Source organism: Chlamydotis macqueenii, chromosome 4, assembly GCF_036417535.1.
Source record: "Chlamydotis macqueenii isolate bChlMac1 chromosome 4, bChlMac1.mat, whole genome shotgun sequence".
NCBI lineage: Eukaryota > Metazoa > Chordata > Aves > Otidiformes > Otididae > Chlamydotis > Chlamydotis macqueenii.
In genome coordinates this window covers 72529391-72549962 of record NC_141559.1, presented here as the reverse complement: position 1 = coordinate 72549962, position 20572 = coordinate 72529391, and the positions used below count along the sequence as shown (strand labels likewise).

At 37.5% G+C, this 20572-nt stretch overlaps 1 protein-coding gene across 1 annotated transcript in view; it reads right to left on the bottom strand.

Annotated features, from left to right (window-relative positions):
- Window positions 1-20572, bottom strand: part of SORCS2 (sortilin related VPS10 domain containing receptor 2) — a 576005-nt gene that overhangs the window by 110077 nt on the left and 445356 nt on the right. The window contains exons 4-5 of the mRNA XM_086747245.1: window positions 6093-6257; window positions 2705-2778 (exon numbers count right to left, since the gene is read on the bottom strand). Of these exons, the coding sequence (XP_086603371.1) occupies window positions 2705-2778; window positions 6093-6257 (239 nt within the window). The remainder of the gene's footprint in view (window positions 1-2704; window positions 2779-6092; window positions 6258-20572) is intronic.

Below are 20572 nucleotides of genomic sequence, written 5' to 3'. Positions count from 1 at the left end.
AACATAAATAGTTTAAAATACTCAGTCTCTACTGATCTTCTCTTACTTTAAATACATAAGACACGCCATTAAATTAATTGCATTTAGATTTTCATTGAGCTAAAAAATGCTTCTTCAGGAAATGCATCCAGATCTGGCTGCTGCTGAAGGCACAGGAAAAAGCTGGTTTTACAAAGCACAGAAAAATATTACTATTGATTATGTTTGCAGTTTCCAGGCTGACATAAAAATCTTAGACCATATTATCAACCTGAGTGGCAAAGCTCAAGTAAAATCAAAGAAGAAACATCTGCTAAAGATCTGTCCAGTGAAATGTTCTTGCCACAACCAGCCAAGACACGTGCCCTCATTTGTAGTGGGATGGACAATTACTTGGAATGCACTTCACCTACCTTTAACACATTTGATGTTATATATTGCCAAGAAAAAAACATCGGACTTAGTGTCCTAATAGTTAAGGTATGATAAAGCCCATATTCTTATATCTGTTGAAAACTAAACAAATATTTGTTTCTATCTAGCATTCAGATAACTCAAGTGATGAAGGCCATAAAGTAGTGGAAAATCTCATATAATGACAGAGTTACTGCCACTGGGAGGCCATCAGGTCCCACCCTCCACTCGCAGCAAATTCTTTATATATTGCAATATCCCATATTATAGTAGATGTAAAATATATTTATATATCTTTATTTCTACAAAAGTTTAAGAGAAGGATCATTTGGTAATAATGAGGTACTAAACTTCTGCTCCCTAATCCTTGCTGTTGCTGGCTGATACAGTTCTTCAGAGAAATCAGTACAGTCTATATACAGAAAAAGGGAAAATGAAAACCTAGAAAATATTTCTAATAGTTATACATGTACAGACTCTTAGAATTTATTATTCTTATTTGAGAGGAATGTGACATTTATGAACAGCCATAACTTTGAAGAACTGCACGGGAGTTATTTCTACTGAAGCTCCAGGACAATTCCCTGATTGTGTCTAAATGATATAAGGGAACATAAGGATTCTGAAACACAGCAAAATACAGACTTAATATTAAATAGGCACTTGCTGGCTTTAATTCTTACATACAAAAAACATTGACAGATCATTTGAGTCAGAGCAAAACTGACACATATTTCAGTAGTATGCTACGTTTTTCGTAATTTAAGTGTGCTAAATATACCTTGACTCAGATAAGAAAAACATTGTAAATCCGCAAGAGAGAGGTTTCCACTATTCTTTCTTACTTGTTAGTGACTTGGATGGTTTTCAGAGCTAATACGTTTGAAAAATTTCTTTGTTTAAAGACAGCCACGTGTCTTCCTGAATTACACCCTGTATAACCTTGCTAAGGAAAAAAACAGTTATAAGGTAGATACGACATTTCTGACTTGCTGTGTCACTTCTAAATGATTATACCCTTCCACATGGTAGTTAAGAGACCTGTAAAGTGTATTGCCTACGAAACTCCAGCTGCTGTGTAGAAATAAGTTCTTCAACAAGGCTGTATTCTTCAGGAGCAAGTAAGCAGAAAGTGCCAGGCTGACTCAAGTATTTCAGCAGAAAAGGCTGAGACAAACGGAAGTAAATCATATGGGTGTTACTACAAAGCAACTGCAGGCTGGTTTGCTAAAAGTATGGACAGTATGTAGGTTGCAGATTGAAAAAGAGGCACTTGGAAGTGTGAAAAAGCTCCCTTGATATGGCCAGGGATAATTACACTAACAAGGCAGTGGTGCAAGTTAGGTCTTGTGCTCCCAGCTTTTCCAAATAGGGTTTAACCTGCCCACATGTTCCTGCGCTGGGTCACAACCTGGACACATGGATAATTATACTTTACCTAGCTGATACAGATCGGAGTCCTTCTAGAACTAAAATCAAAAGCAATTTAGGAAATGGAAGTGTCTACCATGTTATGACTAATCCTGTAATAAAAAAACATTTATTGGTAATGATACAGTTATGCATAGTCCACACTTACACACCAAAGTAAAATGTGAAAGGAGAAATTCTGTGGCTTTTTCAACAGAAACCAGATAAATGTTGAGTGTGCAAGTTGACCATTTTAAAATGCAAAACTACTATCAAAAGGTTATTTTTTTTTGTAAAAGAAGTTATGCACTTTTCAAATTAATTTCATTTATATAAAACACAGGCAGTGACTTACTCTTCAAACATTTTGTCAACATGCTTAAATCACTTAAACATTTTGAGAGACTGTAAAATATTTGATCTTAAAATGAAATAATTTGTTATATTTGTACTTGATAAAATCATATTTTTCACCCGTTCCTTTAACAGTGTAAGTTTACATATTACTACAGTTAATAGGTTTGATTCAATCTCTCAAAAAACGTTATAGATTTTTCTCTGCAAAAAGATTGCTCTCCTTTCTAAAGATCAATTTCACCAATAAAACAAAGAGCAATTTCATTGAACATTACAGATTTCTTTAAATCTTGGGCTTCATAGATCCAGATCTATAACCTTTATATGCTCTGACATACAGTATGATCACTAGTACGAGTATGAATTTCAAATGGCAGAAGCAGCAACACTGACATAATCTGCAAAAAAATGTGCCAAGGCTCGTACTGTTCCCATCAGCACCTCTGGAAATATCTTTCTTGATTAGAATGAACCATAGAATCATAGAATAGTTTGGGTTGGAAGCTCTTCATTTTTTTTATTTGAAAAATAACAGACTTCTTACCAAAAAATATGATCTTTTGAAACTTGTTCCTGCAGAAGGATCCATTTTTTCCCCAAGTCAATAGATACATAAACCTACAAAAGAAAAAAAAAAAAACAAAACAAAAAAAAACCAACCAAACAAAAAAAATTTAAATAATAGGAGACTGTTAATGTTACACATCTTCAAAGACAGGTCCTATATCACTATTAAAATGACAGCTTGCATACCAATAATAATAATAAAAAATTACCAGGAACTCTCTGCAATGTTTTAATAATAACTTTTCACAGATAAAATCTTCTAAAATATAATCTGTCATGAACAAAACTCAGTGACAATGTCTTCTTGTTTACCATGAAAACTACTCATAGTTCATTTTGGGTCAGATTCCTTTTTACCTCAGCACAGTTACACAAGAAGGATGGTAAAAGGACACTTGTCCTTCTTCCCATTCATTGATCAAACAAGCATGTGTGTTCCCTTTATGCTTCAAGTCTTAATTCTATCAAAAAATACTCAAGCCAGGAAGTCAACAGATTTAAAACTCTGCTAAAATAGGACCAAAAGAACAGAGAAATGCTTAAGAGATTTGATGAGGAGAGACCTACTTAAGGGCTTTATGGACACCAATTTAAGGCCCATGGGAAACGTTCACTCAGCAGAGAGGCAGAAGGTGGCCTGGAGGAGGACAACTCCAGCTCCACCTTCCCTCTGAACAGCTCATCCCTGGTATAAAAGCAAATGCTAATGAGATGGATGGATATCAAGAGTGCAGATGAAAGCTGTTTTCCCCCAGAATAAAGTGTGATATAAAATAGCTATTCAAAAAATCTCCCTCATTCAGCATTTGTGTTCATAATGTGTTTTCTCTAGTTAAAATAGGAAATATCTATCAGATTTCTAAAAAGACAGATTTAAAGCCCCCTGCAGTCTGCATGCATTTCTTATTTGATCCAATTTACATATGAAGGGTTTTCTCCTAATATGTCCAATATGGAAAAAAAAGGTAAATAAAAGTGCTCTTCTCTGATGTTGGAATAAATCACCAGTTCAGTCACTGATTGTTCTAGGGGAAAATGTCTTATGAGAACTTATAAGAAATGTTTTTGGTTTACAATGACATGTTCAATGACAAACAAAAGAAAAAAACCCCTACAAGTATGTATTACGTTTTACTACAGAAAACCGCAATATTAACCTGTAAAGATAAAGGCTGAGGTAACTTATCTCTGCATAAACTCTATCTGTGAATTTACTAAAATCTGAATTAGAGATAAAACAGTATTTCCCAGTTACCCTACTCTTCACAATGACTGCGCCTTGTTCCACTGCACGCTCAGCTAAAGTGGGTAGACCACAGTTTGGGTAAGCTTGCTTACTTTAGCATTCATCCAGTCAAGACATACACAGAAACAATCAGGGATCAAAAAGTCTTTGTCCTCAGATTTAAATACATTAACAACGGGGCTGCAGAGCCAGGCTCCTGATTTGCCTGCTAACTTTCTGATCTTACTTTTATTATGCAGGTTAGAGTTTGCTGCAATCGGTGTACGTTATAGCATACAGCTTAGAGCAACCTCCTGGGAGGGAGGGATGTGGCTTTGAATGGGCTAGATTGTGCAGGACAGAGAATCTAAGCTTATTCTTCAAACATTTGTTACCACAGGCATTACAGAAAAGAAAACCATTGCTTTGACCATCTTTCTTGGACCCTGCTCAGCCAGTTACCTGCCTCAGCAGACTGCTATAGATCTGGAAGAGATGGTCATTTAATGCCCTGCCCTACCCCTGGTGTCAAAACTCCAAAGCCAAGAATTCAGATGTTCCCAGAAGGAGAGAAAAGAGCTATCTAGGATAAGGGACAACACTGGCACATGAACAAAAGAATATGGTTTTGTCATGGATTAATTTCAGAAGAAAATGAGAGAGGATTCTCACCATTAGAACAGTGATGCCTGTGCAGTAATGGCAAAAAAAAAAAAAAAAGACTAAATCAAACTCAAACCCGAATCCCCAACACTAAACCCAAACGACTTCCCTCACACACATTTAAGACTGAAGTCTGTGAGGTCATAAATGAACCCTTTGGTTTAGTGTAGGGGGAAGCCCTTGCAATCTTATGGTAAGGGAGAAGGAAGTAGGCCTATAAGGTATACTGAAACTGAGCGGAATTTTTACCTGATGCAGTATTTGAAATAAATTTTTAAAAATGCATAGCTAACTTATACACATGTCCTGGTTTTGGCAGGGATGGAGTTAATTTTTCCTCTCAGTAGCTGGTATGTTTTGGATTTCCTGTGTGAAGAATGTTGATAAACACCCTGATGATACCAGTTGTTGTGAATGAGACCAAGGACACTTTCCTGGTTTCCAAGTCTCACTCATTTGCAGATGTAGGAAGCTGGGAGAAAGACAGACAGAATAATTGATCCAAACTGGCCACATAGAGTATTCCATGCCATAAACATCATGCTCAGTATATAAGTGGGGGCAGGTGAGGGTGGGTATCTGCCTTCCTGGCATCCATCTTTCCTGCTCGTTTTGCTGGCATCGTTCCCTGTACCTTGCTGGCTCCCTTTTGCTCCTTTGCTTGCCGCTCAGTTTTGTTTCCATGATTGCCGCTCAGGACAGGCTGTATCGGTCATTGGGACATCGGGTGGTGAGAAAACACATATTGTTCACTTTGTATATTTTAATATCCTTATATTTTGTTATTATTGTAGTTTTCCCTTGTTATTTTAGTAAACTGTCTTCATCTCAACCCACAAGTTCTCCTTCCTTCCCAATTCTCTCCCCCATCCCACTGAGGAGGGGGAGGGGGAGCGAGAAACTGTGTGGTAATTCGGGCTAAACCATCACACACATTCAACTGTCTTTAATTTAAAAAAAATGACCCATGTGTGTTCTATTTTTTAACAGGTATATCTGATAAAACTACTAAATGAGATTAGACATGAGGTGAAAACAGGTGTGGACAGCTAAAAATCTCTGGCTTCAGTAAACACATCTAACAGATCTTATGATTCTGTTTATTACCATCCCTTCAATAAATGTTTCAACTTCACTAATTTTCTACTACACTGTAAATTACAGAGTAATTGCTTATGGTCACTTTCTAGAGAGGAGCACATTGCAGATGCAGCATTTAACTATATTATGCAGGAGGATAAATATTACCAATATCCATATTAACTAAAAATGCCAAGATTGAAATTACCATAAAAATGAAGATTTGGGCACAAAGACAACAAATATTTTTAAAACCCTCAAAACCAGAACATTATTCCTTCCGGGGAACTGATATTTCATAAAACACATCACTAACTGGCATATCAGAACTGTTTTATATCTCCTTAAAAAAAGTAATCTGTAAATTTCAAACAAATGCGGTACCCTCAAGCTTTACCTTGCCTTCCTTAGTGTAAGCAAGTACTTTATCTTCTTCTTTGGGGTGAAAAAGGAGAGTTTCCACAAAGAAAATAATGGGTTGTTTCTGGAAAGTGGCTCCCTCATCTGTGCTTATGAAAAGGCTTTGGTCACGGTCATTATGGGAAGAGCTTACAAGAATTATCTGAAAGACAAAAATGACAATGTATATTAAGACGACTATTTTCTCTGTAATAGACAACACAGTCTTATTTTTCCTTGTGAAAATGTCAGATTTTATACATACCTTACCTCTCAAAATTCTGTGGACAAGAAACTCAAGAGCATCTAAGAGATAAGGTCGGCATGATCCTATTGATCTTCCCTGACCAAATCTATGGATGTTAAATTCTAGAACTTCTTTTGCAAATCACATCAAATTGATAACGTTCCTCATCTCTACTCAAAATGACTGCCTTAGATTTTGGTCCTTGCGCAAGGTTCATGAGGCCACACGAGAAAATCTCCAGACTAAGCAAAAGAATTAATACTAGCAATGACTCATTTTAACATGTCCATCTAAATACATCACTTTATCTAGTGAGGTTGCCTTTATAAACACAAATGTAAAAATAATCACTGCTATAGTTATAGATCAGAAGAATAACCCAGGAGAAAGAACTATTTTATAACATCTCTGCACTGCTTCCCCATTCTCCTCTCGCTAACCCATTTTAGATAAAATGGTGATTCACTTTGATGCAGAAAAATATGCCAATCAATTATTTGCATTTCCTTCTCCAGTCCAGATAATACCTTGACTCAAACATAGTAATAGCTTGAGCTGTCTCCTTGTGTGAATTTCGTGTCAGGCTTTCAGCAACAAAGAAATTCTCCCCACAGAATTTAATCAGAATTGCACTTTTTTTCAATTTCTTCATCTTTTGCAGTTAGCCAGCATGGTATAATGTGGTTCTAAATATGTCAATGTAAGGATGCATTTTTACCATCTTTCCAGACCAAACAGGCCCAGTTTGCATTCAAAAAGGAGCCTTTATCAACTGGTATCCTACAAACAAAACATGGATTTTCAAAAGCCAGTTGGGATCTATTTGGCTCACAGTTCAAAAATAATTTTTAAAATTCCTAAATTCAAAACATATTTAAAATATTAAGGAAGAAAGTCTTTACTGTGAGGGTGGTGACACGCTGCAACAGGTTGCCCTGAGAAATTCTGGATTCCCCATCCCTGGAAGTGTTCAAGGCCAGGTTGGATGGGGCTTTGAGCAACCTGGTCTAGTGGAAGACATCCCTACCCATGGCAGGGGTTTTGGAACCAGATGATCTTTAAGGTCTCTTCCAACCCAAACCCTTCTATGATTCTATGACACTCATCAAGCGATGCAGAAGACACTAAAGAATCTTGATCACTGTGACACAATGACTGTAAACTGCAGAGATAAATGGCAACTAGTTAGGCAAACAGAATTACAATAACATGAATACAGAGAAGGAAACGTATTAGAAAAAAAAAAAGTACAATTTTTATGTAGTCACTTTCTCAGAGGAAAGTTGTAGTTAAAAAATTGAAATTCCTAATGAATCACACAGATATGAAAGCTAGACTGAGCTTTTACTGCAATTGGTCTTGGGGGAAAAACTATAAATACAACATCCACAGATGTTCCAATTTGACAGTTTACTTAAGCATGTGCACTTGTCCTTGAAGCACATACACAGTTGCACCAATTTCTGCATAGCTTTCATATACCTACAATAGGGCACATATTGAAGTTCACTGTTGAACAAGAGAGAACTTCATGGTCCATGGCTCACTGCTGAAACCCCACACTAAAGCACACATTAACCCAAACCTACTTTACTAGCTGTGTGACTAGGTCAGTAAGAAGAACAAGACAATAGCCCAAAACCTTGCTATGATCTTGCTTTTTTTTTTTAATGGTATGCTTTACTCATGAGTGGGAAACTGTGTCAGTTTTATTGGAAAGCTTCTATAAATGACACCTTCACAAATGCCATCTCTTATTCCTACTGTATCCAATGGTTTCCTGTCTCTTGGTAAACTCTTCAAACAGTATCCGTTGAATTAATTCATTACTCTAAGTATGCTGCTGGTGGCCTAGAAACGGCATTCAAAGATTCTAGTAACACACTCATTTGGCAGGTTTTCTGCAGAGGGCATGACACCAACCTAAAATTGAATGTGCTGTCCTGAGCTGCCCTGTCCCTTTGCTTGCATCACAAGGTGGAGGGAGGCATTTATACTCAGTGCAGAGATTTGTACTTTCCTTGCCACACGACCATCTGCGACTCAGGCTCAAAATATTTATTTTTTTTTCTAGGAAATAAATGAATTAAAACTATCTGTGTGCTGAGTGAGCTGTACAGTGCTCATTCCTGTTGGTTCCTGACCAGATCACACAAAGGAGGACCTGGTCCTGTGCTAAAGTAAACTCCGCAAGCAAGGCTGCAATTTGAGCTCCACAACTCCTGCTGAAGCTTGTGTCCAGGCACGTTCTCCCATTTTAATCCATGCACAAGGCTGGTCCTGAGACCCATGCTTAGCTTGCAGCGTGTACAAGTCCTTCCTCGCTGTATCAGTAGAAGCAGTACAGCAGTAATTCCACATAGAAAGCTTAGTACCTTTGGATACAGTCTTCTGGTACAAATAACACTTTCTATAAATATCATTATCTTCATTCTCTCCTGTCAGCGTTTTTAAAAATGAATACAACTAAGATAACAAATCAGTATGGCATATACTCCAGAAAAGGCATGAACTGCCCTTGTACAGAACACTAATCTCTGAACTACAGTGCTATTGTCTTGCTTTCTTTTTCTGGCCCAATAAATCTTACACTTCCAAAAATACCAAAATATTGCTTTCAAGATAGTAAAGGAATGAGGTTTTTAAATTTGGGAGTGGTTTTCACTGTTAATAAGCCTTGAGTATAAGCACAGCTAAGTTTCATAATGAGGACCCAAGAGCAACTTGGAGAGAACATCATTCTAGAAACTGAAGTCGCAAGAAAAATGCTAGCTATAATGAAATGCAAATATGCTGTGGTATTTGCTAAGGCTGTCCTTCAAAGATATTATGTATGTTTCTGAGTTAAATCTATCAGGAAAAAAAATAGCCTAAAGATTGTAGACATCTAAGCATACACGGCAGAGTCTCTAACTATACTTTTATCCAGACACACACATCATAATTCATTTATCAAAATATTTTTGAATTTCACTCCGTGTTCTGATTTATATTTCAATAGTTTAAACTGATCATTCTGTGCCAGGCATACAGATTTGCTTCCCACAGCTAACACACTGGGTGCTCAGACTTGCCTGCTGGCTAACACTACTTACTGAGAAAAACATTCCAGAGTAAATATTGTAGCCACGTTAAATGCTTTCCATAAAAAGTTTTATTTACTTCGTAAGCGGAACAAATAGCAAAACCTTCCTGCTAGCAACTGATGAAGGGATGCAACTGGGGCACGCTATCTGGAGAGCCAACTAACAGTGATTGCTGAGGGTTTTAACTCAAAATAAACAACTACTTGCTTGAATAATTGTGTATCCAAAAACCAGAACAGATTTTAATCACATCTAAATTTCACTTAAGCTTCTTTTAAACAACTTCTTACAGAGCACTTCTCCCTCCTGTGAGAGTCTTCTGATATTTTTTTCAGTAAATTGTAAGTTTATATTATGCTGTTTATCCCTGGCCTCACTTCTTAATCTCTCATCAGCTAAATAAACCACAATAACATACGTGTATACCTTCAGATCAGATATAAATCTACAACTTCCAATAGTTAGGCAGAGGTAAAAGAATACTTCAAGGAGATAAACTATCCTATAGATTGTAAAGAAAATTAGTAAAATAGGATAGATTATAGATTAAAAGAAAGGAAAGCAAAAAAGACTCCTAATAAAAACGAAAATTACTATGCTATGACAACATATGAATTAAAACATTCCAAAAATAAAGAAAAGCTATGCTTTTCCTCATTTCAGGAAAAGTTAGTGAGGCAGGAGGTAATACAAAGGCCAAATAAATCTGAAAATAACACAATTAAATCCATTTATTTAATCTGTCTTTAGGATTCATTGGCCAATGCGCATGTCTAACCATTCCCTCCTCTTGGTAGGATCACAATCTGAGCCTCAAAGGATAAAAAGACTCTGACAGCTTAGGCTACAGTAGCTTACTTATCATATTTCTGCTTCCAATATTACCATGAAGACTTGGAATAATCATAGTGATTACTAGGGAGTCTTAACTGTAGATTTGGCAGCCATTCAAAGCTACACTGTAATTTCAAGTGGCAATAAACACAGGATATTAACATGCATCATTTGCACTGTTTGAAATATATACCCCCTCCCCTCAGTTTAGGTCCAATCAAAATGTAAGCTCAAGATAAATTTGATCTTAATCAGCACTTTCTCTAAAACAATGCAATCTTCTAACATATTACAATTGTGCTGTCTCTTTCAGCTTCAGCAACTGATCTTAATTTAAATTCCTGCTTTGATTTTCCTTTGTATTTCTCTAGTATAAAAAAAAGGAAAAAATCAAAAGTAAAAATGTCCATCATGAAGAAATTTCTAGACTCACAGCATCTGACTTTCCACAAGAGATTCCTGCAGAAAGAGGAAAGGAAAATGTGACACATCATCTTTTTATTTCTGTAACCCTGCATATGGTCAGAAGTCAAGACACCTCATATTCCTCAGCACTCTAAACTGACCTTGAAGGAAGAAACCTCCTTCGGGCTGAGTAAGAAATCAAAATACAGAAACTCTTCATTTAATCACACAGCAGCCATGCACTGATAGGCCAAGCGTGTCCAGGAAGCCCCTACACCTCGTCAGTTACCTCCAGCAGACTGAGCTCCCAGCAGACAGAGAGAATTTGGCTATGGGGATTCAGTCCTAAAGAGCACTGGACTCACTCCAGCAAAAACATTAATGATGCAAACTTATGAGCCATCTCCACTAAGGTCAATTAATTTCCATTAAGAACATGTAACGTTAGTGTCTAGATGAAGGCTCTTAGCTAAACTGGAAACAAGGCTGCTGGGCACAGGGCAGTAGCAAACTCCTAGTGATACTATTGCATAAACCTGCATGTCTACCTGTGTTCTGAAGATAAATATTCTTCGCAGCAGTGCCATCAATCTTGGGGCAGTATTCAGAGCTTCACAGCACTTCAGTCACATCCTCAACATTTTTCAGATTAAGTAACTAACCCATCTATTTTTCTTGGTTTTACAATTCATATTATTTTTGTGTTATTAGATATGCCTGGCTGATACAGAAATTACTGTAGCTCCCGGTCCCAACTGTAAATGAGATGTTGCTTCTCAGACGGCATTCATAAAACACACACAGTGGACTGCCAAGGGTTTTGATTTTTACCTTGGTTGGTATGAAAGACCTGATAACTCAAGAGTGGCAAAGCTGCAGAGCAAAATACATTCCCTTTACTCTCATAGTGGTAAAAAAAAAAAAAAAAAATCTAAAGTATCAACCCTGGGTAATTCCAAGTTGATAGCAAAATAAAATGTCTTCCAGATAGCAGTTTAATTTTGTAGATTTACCCTGGAAGTTGCACCCAAAAATCACTCCTTACAAATGTTAGTTATTAGTGAACCTCATCACTAACGAATCATGGAAAATTAGCAAGAGTTAGAAAATCAGCTTCTGTATGCAACTGAATTGGGTAAGTGCACATTGATGAAATATATATATATGAATGCACATGTATCCCAGAACAGCATATTACTTTTCATGGTAAGCATTCACAGCTTCCTGTAGAATTTGTATTTTTTTTTTTCTTGAAAAGCCCCTTTCAAGCTGTCACACAGAGACTAGTTGCTATTCTGAAATGTATCTATGAGAATCATCGTCAGGGAAGGAAAGGTGGGAATGTTGAAGATGGCTCCCAAGAAACACCCGCAACACCTATCACATAACCTCAGGACACAATCAAAGGCCATCTGAAGCAATGCTGGTGGGGCTAATGGAAAGCATGAATTACAGTTTTATCTGCCCTGTGTTGTGGTCAGCTCATTAATCATTTGGAATACCACAACTGAACTTGCAATATTATTTATCTAGTACTAGCAACATACCAGGCACACTAGAATATGGAGTGAATATTAAAAGGTTAGTATATTAAAAGGACCTGGTTATTAACTGGAGCAGATGGTAATACATGAGACATGCTGAAGAGTGAATTAACATCAGAGTTAGCACCTTAATAGAAAAATGTGTTCAGAGCAACTGAATGGAGAACAACTGTCTCACACTGAAGCTAGGCAAGCCTGAAATGATATAATTTGATTATAAAAAGGAAATAGTTTTGAAATAGTCCTCTTTTCTCTAGGGCATTCACTCTAGTGGAAGCAAGTTTAAGGATGGTTACATATCATAATAACGAATGCCCATAGAGAAACAGCTACAAAAGTTCATGAAACCAGCCTGAAAATCCTGCCCTGTTGCACTTGTTGGCAACCTGTATATATCTAAATCTGCCAGATCTCTATAACTTAACATCTCAAAAATGCTGACTACGCCAGCTCTCTAGGGGATATAAATTACAGCTCAATTCCTCAGTTGTCTTATTTAGAGAAGTGTCAGGCAGGATAAGCAAGCTGATCATTACCTCTTCCTCCACAGGAACAAATCTCATCCAGCTATAACCCACTGAAACAAAATAAAACAAAACAAAACAAAAATACAAAACCCCGTTGCCACTTGACTAGCATGGCAGGCCAAATTTTCATGAGGAATGCTCTGTTCAGAAACATTTCAGAGCAGTAACTCATGCCGCCACTTCAAGAATTCTAAAAAATTGGTGCACATTAAGCAAATCCAGTATTCCTGCAATATATTGAGAGAGGTGTGAATATGTCAAAGGTCACACTAGAGAGAGAGGAGAAACAGTACTCAACATCTTTAAAGACAGTCCTTTCTTTAATAGCTATTTTTTCTAGTGTTATTTGCACCTATCTTGCAGAGCTAAGATAAGATTACATTGTTTGTCTTCTGCAAAACATGTTGGTATTGTTATGAGCAGGTAGGTAATTAACAAGGAATATCTTTAACATATCCAGTGGATCTCTTGGCACAGGCTAAACTTACACTAAAAGGAACAGAAGCTTTATTAGGAACCTAAGGTTGACATAAAGGAACTTAATACCATTTGTTACGGATAATATTTTTCTGCCTCTGTTTAAAGTGAAAACAGAAAAGTCCTTTGTTCTTCCTGCAAGGTCCAATGTTAGCCTGGCTGTTGCTAATTCTTCAGCAGAAATGATCATTTATTGCACTCTTTGTCAGGTTCCTACATCTAAAAAGAGCAAAATTTAATGTTGAGATGTTTTGCGGGATGATCATCATGTTGATATCTTTATATATTCAAATGGTTTAACTTAAAACTATGCATTCCAGTACAGCAGGAACTAAATCAGATAGTCTTTCCCAGTATGCTCAACATGAGCAGTTTGAGTGGGAAACAGCACTGGGGGAGGCACAGTGCCAACTCTTGTCACAGCAGGGGAATGTTCCCTAACCAGGTTTTATATAGCCCATAAAATAAGGACATTTTGCCTGACTTCAAGTTAAAAAAAAGGAGTTGGCTTGCACAGCAGAAACAGGCAAGTTTAACTTTCTCAACAACATCTCCACAAACTTTAGTATTTCCCAGACAAAATAGACACTGATCTTTTTACACTGGGCATTTGCAGGCTAATCTAATTCAAGAAGTTATTTTGCAGACCTCAAATAAACCTGCAAATATTTTCTATCTGAAAATATTACAGAGCAAAAATATAAAACAATGCTTCCCAAACAGGATAATGGATGCACAACAAATGACTACATACACATGTTGATGTAATTTAATGAAAAAACAGGTCAAACAGTTCCTAGTCACCAGTCATTAATTTTTCAGCAGGAAAAACCTCACTAAGCTCAAAGAGAAATTACAAGGATGGTAATTAGTGGACAAGGAGACAACATTAAGTAAAGAAAGGCAATTGTGGTGATTAAAAATATCAGTCATATGGGATTGATCAGGATACTATCATCTTGTGTAACAGGTAAAACACTTGTCTGTCTTGAAAAATATTACAATTGCGCCTTTGGTCTTTTATTATGAAACTCAGTTCTATTACAAGGCTGCATAAGAATTTTCTGGAAAGACTGGGAAAAGGGAGCTCTTAAAACATTACTCTAGGGAATCTCAGTTGGCAAAACTAGTCCACTCCAACCCCAAATACTCAACAGGTTCCTGGTATTCTTGGAGACAAGGGCCATCCCACAAAATTCTCAAGACATCCCTAACATCAGTTGAGGCATCAACTTGAAGCAGCTCTATTCCTCTCTCTCCCAGTTCCTTAGAGCACTTCTTATAGAGATCAATGTACTTTATGACTCTGTTACAAATCATAAAGTGTAAGTAGCATTTTCCAAACTTGGAGATGGGTGTGTGTCTGTGTGTACATCTGCAAACACACATGGGTTCATGCAACCAATTGTGCTACATCCAAAGTTGCTGAAGCAGCTGGTGGAAACCACGGAGATTTCTGAAAGGCTCTAGTGATTGGGAGAGCTTCCTGAAGACAATAAACATCATGGCCATCTTAGCACCATCTACAAAGTTTCTCAGATGTGTCTCACACTGTATTTTTAATTTGTCTGTTCCCATATCTAAAGGAGTAGCTGGCACGAGGAAGTGAGTTATTGAAGTCCTTACCCTTCAAGGAAGCACTAGCTTCCTTTTGAGAACTTATGTCCTCTTCTTAATGGAGGTCTAGGTATACTTATAGATTGAATAGCTCTTCTCTCCTAGACCACAAGGGAAAATACAAACCTAGGTGAAAGAGCAGCATTGAGCATGTCTTTCACACATAAGGCACAACTGATTATGTGGTTTTGAAGGGGAAAATGGAAGGTGGAGAAGAAAGGGAGGCAGAGCAGCAGAAGTAAGCCCTGGAAAAAAACAGTAATTATTTTTCACTTGAGTTTGGTCATATCTCCATTATGTAGGCTACAAAGTATAATTATAAAAGCTCTTGCTATTGAAATATTTCCCTTTATCTTTGATATCCAGTCCAAATGGACTGGAAAAAAGTCTTTGAAAAGCAGAAAGGAAATGTCTTTTAAAGTAATTCTTGATCCCATTAGGGCAAATCTCATTAATAGAAAAAGGACTTCACTGAAGAATACAGCTTTTATATTTGGAAGCATACAATACTGCTGTGCCTGATTCTAGCAGCACTGTAGATAATAAACCTTTCTCTATCGGGGCTTAGATTTTTGCAGTTGTAAAGCACCCATTTTATATTGAGGTAGGGTTTTACTAAATGCATATAGCTAGCCTAGCACTCATTGCACTAGTCTTCTCCAGGTGTACTCGGGATGAGTGTTGATAGTAGCTTTTGAAAGATGACGTATAAACCAATTTTTTTTTTCTATTGAAAAGCATTGTTTTGCCGTAACTGAAATGTATTGCCAAAGATTTCCATCAGAAGATTTACGAGCATGACTCCTAAGGCCCATGAGGAAAATTAAGGGGAGAGAGTGTTTCTCCTGGGGCTGCTCTACGTTACGCACATAGACAGAAAATATTTGTTGGGACAGAGACACTGACTTTGTGGATCAGTTAGAGCACTCTCATGTGTCATTGCAGGGACCAGTCTTGATATCTTCCCAGTTGAATACTGGGATTACTAAACCTTAGGCAATTCTGTACATACTCTCATATGTTGTTCAGCCAAGAGAAGAGACATCTCTGTGGAGACGTTATTGCAGCCTTTCAATACTTTAAAGGGGGCTTATAAGAAAGATGGGGACAAACTTTTTACAGGGGTCTGCTGTGATACGACAAGGGGAAATGGTTTTAAACTAAAAAAGGGTGGATATAAATGAGATATAAGGAAGAAATTTTTTATAATGAGAGTGGTTAAACACTGGAACAGATTAGCTGGAGAGTAATCCTGGTGGATGCCCCATCCCTTGAAACATTCAAGGTCAGGTGGGATGGGGCTCTTAGCAACCTCATTTGTTAGGAGATGTCCCTGCTTCTTGCAGGGGAGTTGGACTAGATGACCCTTAACAGTCCTTTCAAACCCTAATGATTCTATGATTCTATATATGACAAAGAGGATGAATGTCCTCAAAACCAAGACAGAAATAGGAACAGTGTTCTTTTGCTCATTTTCTAAATTGGTAAAATTTAGGGGCAAGAGTTATTTTTTTCCCTGTTTATTCCCAAGCGTGTTATTTTGGCTCTTTTTCAGTATGTTTTAATGAAAAGTTGAAAAGTGAATTGGAAAGGAAATTGAATGAATGCACAAACGTTTCTACTAATCTGCTTTCTTTCACTTTTACTAACATTCAATTCTCACGAAAAGTTTGCAATTAATAAATTGTTCCAGAGTTTTGTTTTGTTGTTTTTTGGTTGGTTTTTTTTGTTTGTTTGGTTTTTTGTTTTGTTTTGTTTTTTTTTTAACACAATATTTTACTGAAAATGAAAATTTGGAGAGCTCAGATCCTGGCGGCGTGTTTACAGACACAGAAGGCAGCTAGGAAGACTTCAGGAGCTTTCTCTCTTGGCAAGAATTTTGCTAGAGATTCAGCTATGAATTATGGCTAATACCGAAAAAGAAAATCCAGGTGATACAATCATTTTTCCTTCTAAAGACAGACAGCTACACAGAGCTTGAAAAACATCACACCAAGGTTAGTTCTGGGGTACCAATTCTGTTCTCAGTCAGCAGGAACTTTGCAAACTGACCGACTTGCAGACCCTGGGATTGACCCCATCTAAAGCAGAATCCAAACAAAACATTAGTCTTAACACCAGGTTGGCACTTACAAGATTTTGTATTAGTTCCTCAGGCTGAAACACAAATGTCTTATGAGACTTTGTATGCATCATAGTTCCTCTATATTTCATATCAATACCAGCAGGATGGGAATAAAAATACATACATGGCTTTCAAAGGGAATTGAAGGAACTATAAAAACAGAAATTCAAGAATTGGCACAAAATATTGAAGAAGATATACTGGCAAGAACAATCACAGTTCAATAAAGAAAGAAGGAAAAAACCTCTCTGCCATCTTCCTCAGAATCTCCATATTGTTCATATTTTGATTACATTAGCAGAAAGTACCAGATAACATACAAACCATTAGATGTCTCAAGCATTTTGGAAATCTATATCAGGCTAGTTATTTAGTCCTAAAGTTCATTTAAAAAGAAACTCTTTCCACCTTACCCCACAGTGCTGTCAGTGATAGAAATATTAATCATGAAAAATATGTTCATAGTAACACTATGAGTTGTTCTTATGAAAAAAAAAAAAATCCTATTGCAAGGTAACATTAAACTTTCAGTTTAAAGTACCATCCACTTCCAATGGCTGAATAATAAATTTGATCCCTTTACTGTAAGTTAAGGCCATGCTATACTGATGTTTCCAGTGGTCTCAGTACCTTAGAGTTAACTTTCATGAGTGGAGAACACCTTACTGCTCCAGAGCCAATTTCGGCTGAGCAGATACATGTTTTTGATTAAATCTACTGGTCAGCTGGCATACACATACAGAACACAGACCTATACATGTCTTCAGATTAAAAAAAAAAAAAGGCAATCATAAATAATCTGTGTTAGACAGAAAGGATAAAAACAATTCATCTCAGTTGGCAGTTCCAGTGTTTGATAAACCCAGATGGATACTGCCCAGGTGTTGCATTAGAATATGTATCTTTGGCTTGAAAGCTGCATGCTTTTACAGTCTTTCCCTTTCTTTCTTTCCTTTCAAATGAACATGTTCTTATTCCTAGGTAGGAACTTCAGCTCATCTCAGTTTTTCCTTCTCCCTTGCCTATGCTCCCCAGATCATTTGTTGTGCTAAGGGACAGACTATGTGGCTACTGCAAGTTATTTGTTCAGTGTAACTCCCAGAATGCTGAAGAGAAGGGAATAATACAAACAGGTAGGAAGGGACTTCCGGAGATCATCTAGTCCAACCTCCTTCTCGCAAGGCCAAGTAGAGCAGATGGTGCTAAACTATGTCCCCTTCCGTCCTGAACAACCTGATCTAGTCGGGGATGTCCCTGCTCCTTGCAGGCAGGTTGGACTAGATGACCTTTGAAGGTCCCTTCCAACTCTAACCATTCTATGATTCTATGAATATCTCTAAGGATGGAGATCCCACAATCTGGATGGCCTGTTTCAGTGTTCAACCACCCTCACTACAAAAATTTGTTTCTTTGTAAGCCACTGGAGTTTTCCCATGTTCCAGTTAGTGTCGTTGGCTCTACCTCCAATCCACACCAGTGAGAAAAGTCTGCACAGCCTGTTTTAGACAGCTCTAAGATCTTTCCTGAGCTACGTTAAAGCTGAACAAACCCAGCTCCCTCAGCCTCTTCTTTGCCTTTCTTTCATCTCAGCTCTGGATCTAGTTGCCCCTCCACTATGCTCCCCTGGTAGCTCAATGCCTTTCTTGTCCTGGGGAGCCCAAAGCTGGAAAACCTTTTCCAGAAGCAGTTGCAAAATTCCTAAATAGAGGGGAAGGATCACTTCCCTGGACCTGCTGGCTACACTCTTTCCAGAGTATGTGGTAGAGTTTCTTTGCTGGAAAAACACACTGCTCCGTCCTTGGGAGTTCAACGAGGAACCCCAGATCTTTCCTCTAGCCATTCATACAGCTGCTGGAGTTAATCCATCCCAGACTGAGGATTTTTTTTTTTTTTTATTTGCCCTTGAACTTCATATGTTTCCTACCAGCTCATTCCTCCAGCCTGCAGTAGTCAGTGTGACTCAAAGTACCATCCTGAAAAACAAAAATTTTGTAGATGGAGGCACCTAACAACAGCTGTTGTCTCAACAACTGCCACCTCATTGTCCTCCAGAACCGCTCCCTGTACAACCCATAGCAAAGGGTAAGCACTGAAGCTAGGAAGAATAGATTGCCCTCTGGATTTTTCAGAGGTTTCTATCTATCTTGTTGGAGAAAGCTAGATGCCTAGCTAAAGTGGGGTCTATTGCCTTGAGTATTAGAAGTCCCTAACATTTTGAGAAGGCAGGATCTCAGATTCCTAAATTAGAAGGATGAGAGTACACCCTTGATTTTCTAACATCAGTTATAATAATTAGGAATGTTTAATTGCTATTCCGTGTTCTAGAATACATTCAATTTACACTTTCTAGTCCTCAGATTTGTTTCAAAATTTATTTTGTTATTTTTTTTTCTGCTGTTGGTATTAGCCCTGCAAACAACATACTGTGATTTTTTTATATTTATAAAATCCTTTCCAGTATAACTTTCCAGGACACGTTATCTTTCACCTCTTATGTTTTAATCCATTGCAGCTCTGGACCATAGCTAACCACTGATAAAGTCTGTAAGAAGATTTATGGCCTTTTATTTTATTTCAGCTGTATTTGAGATAATGCTCCCAAAAACTTGTAAGCACCATCAAATTCACTGTAACACAACACAACTAACTGGGTGGAGGCTGAGTGGTGCGACTTAGCCATAAAGGATAAGACATAAAGAAGGAAACACTAGGAGTTAAGAGCAGCCTCTTTCACTTAATTAAAAGTTAATTAAAAACTCCCAGTATAATCTACATGCAGAAAAAAAAAATGGCCTTTGTCATTTCTACAAGCGAGTTTCCTGAAAGAAGCACTCATTTGAGACTGCAGCCTATTCTAGAAAAGTAAACAGGAATCATACAATAATCACCGGCCTGTCCCAGGTGGCATACTAATTTACTAACAGTTCTTGGTAGTTTATTGCAAGTTAAATGACAGGTGGGGGAAAGAAGAAAGAAAAAAAAAAAAAAAAGAAAAGAAAGTTATTTACTCTCTCAAATCTACCTCGCTTCATCAGCTTGCTCCTAGGCATTTCTTTGAGAGAATTAATAAGCAGACAAGAAGTTTGTAGAGGAATAGGCCATAAATCATTTATTGCTACTGAAAACAAAAGAGTCTATGGGACATAAAAGACACCAAAGATGCTGCATTACAGAAAACCCCACCAAATCCCACCAAAAAACCCAAAGTCAAGAGGAAAAAATAAGCCTCATTCAAGAGCAAAGATTGCCCATGGGGATCGCAAATCTTCCCAAATTGCCTCCAAACATAACTCTGAGGTCTGTGAAATAATTTGTCTTTGATAACTAAACAATATTGCATGTTTATACAGAGCCAACAGATCCTAAATAAAAATGTTATTATTTAGATTAGATAATAGGAAAAAAATTTTTACACTGAGAGTGGTGGAACACTGGAACAGGTTGCCCAGAGAGGTGGTAGATGCCCCATCCCTGGAAACATTCAAGGCCAGGTTGGATGAGGCTCTGAGCAACCTGATCTGGTTGGAGATGTCCCTGCTCCTTGCAGGGGGATTGGACTAGATGACCTTTAAAGGTCCCTTCCAACCTTAACTGTTCTATGATTCTATGTTTCAGA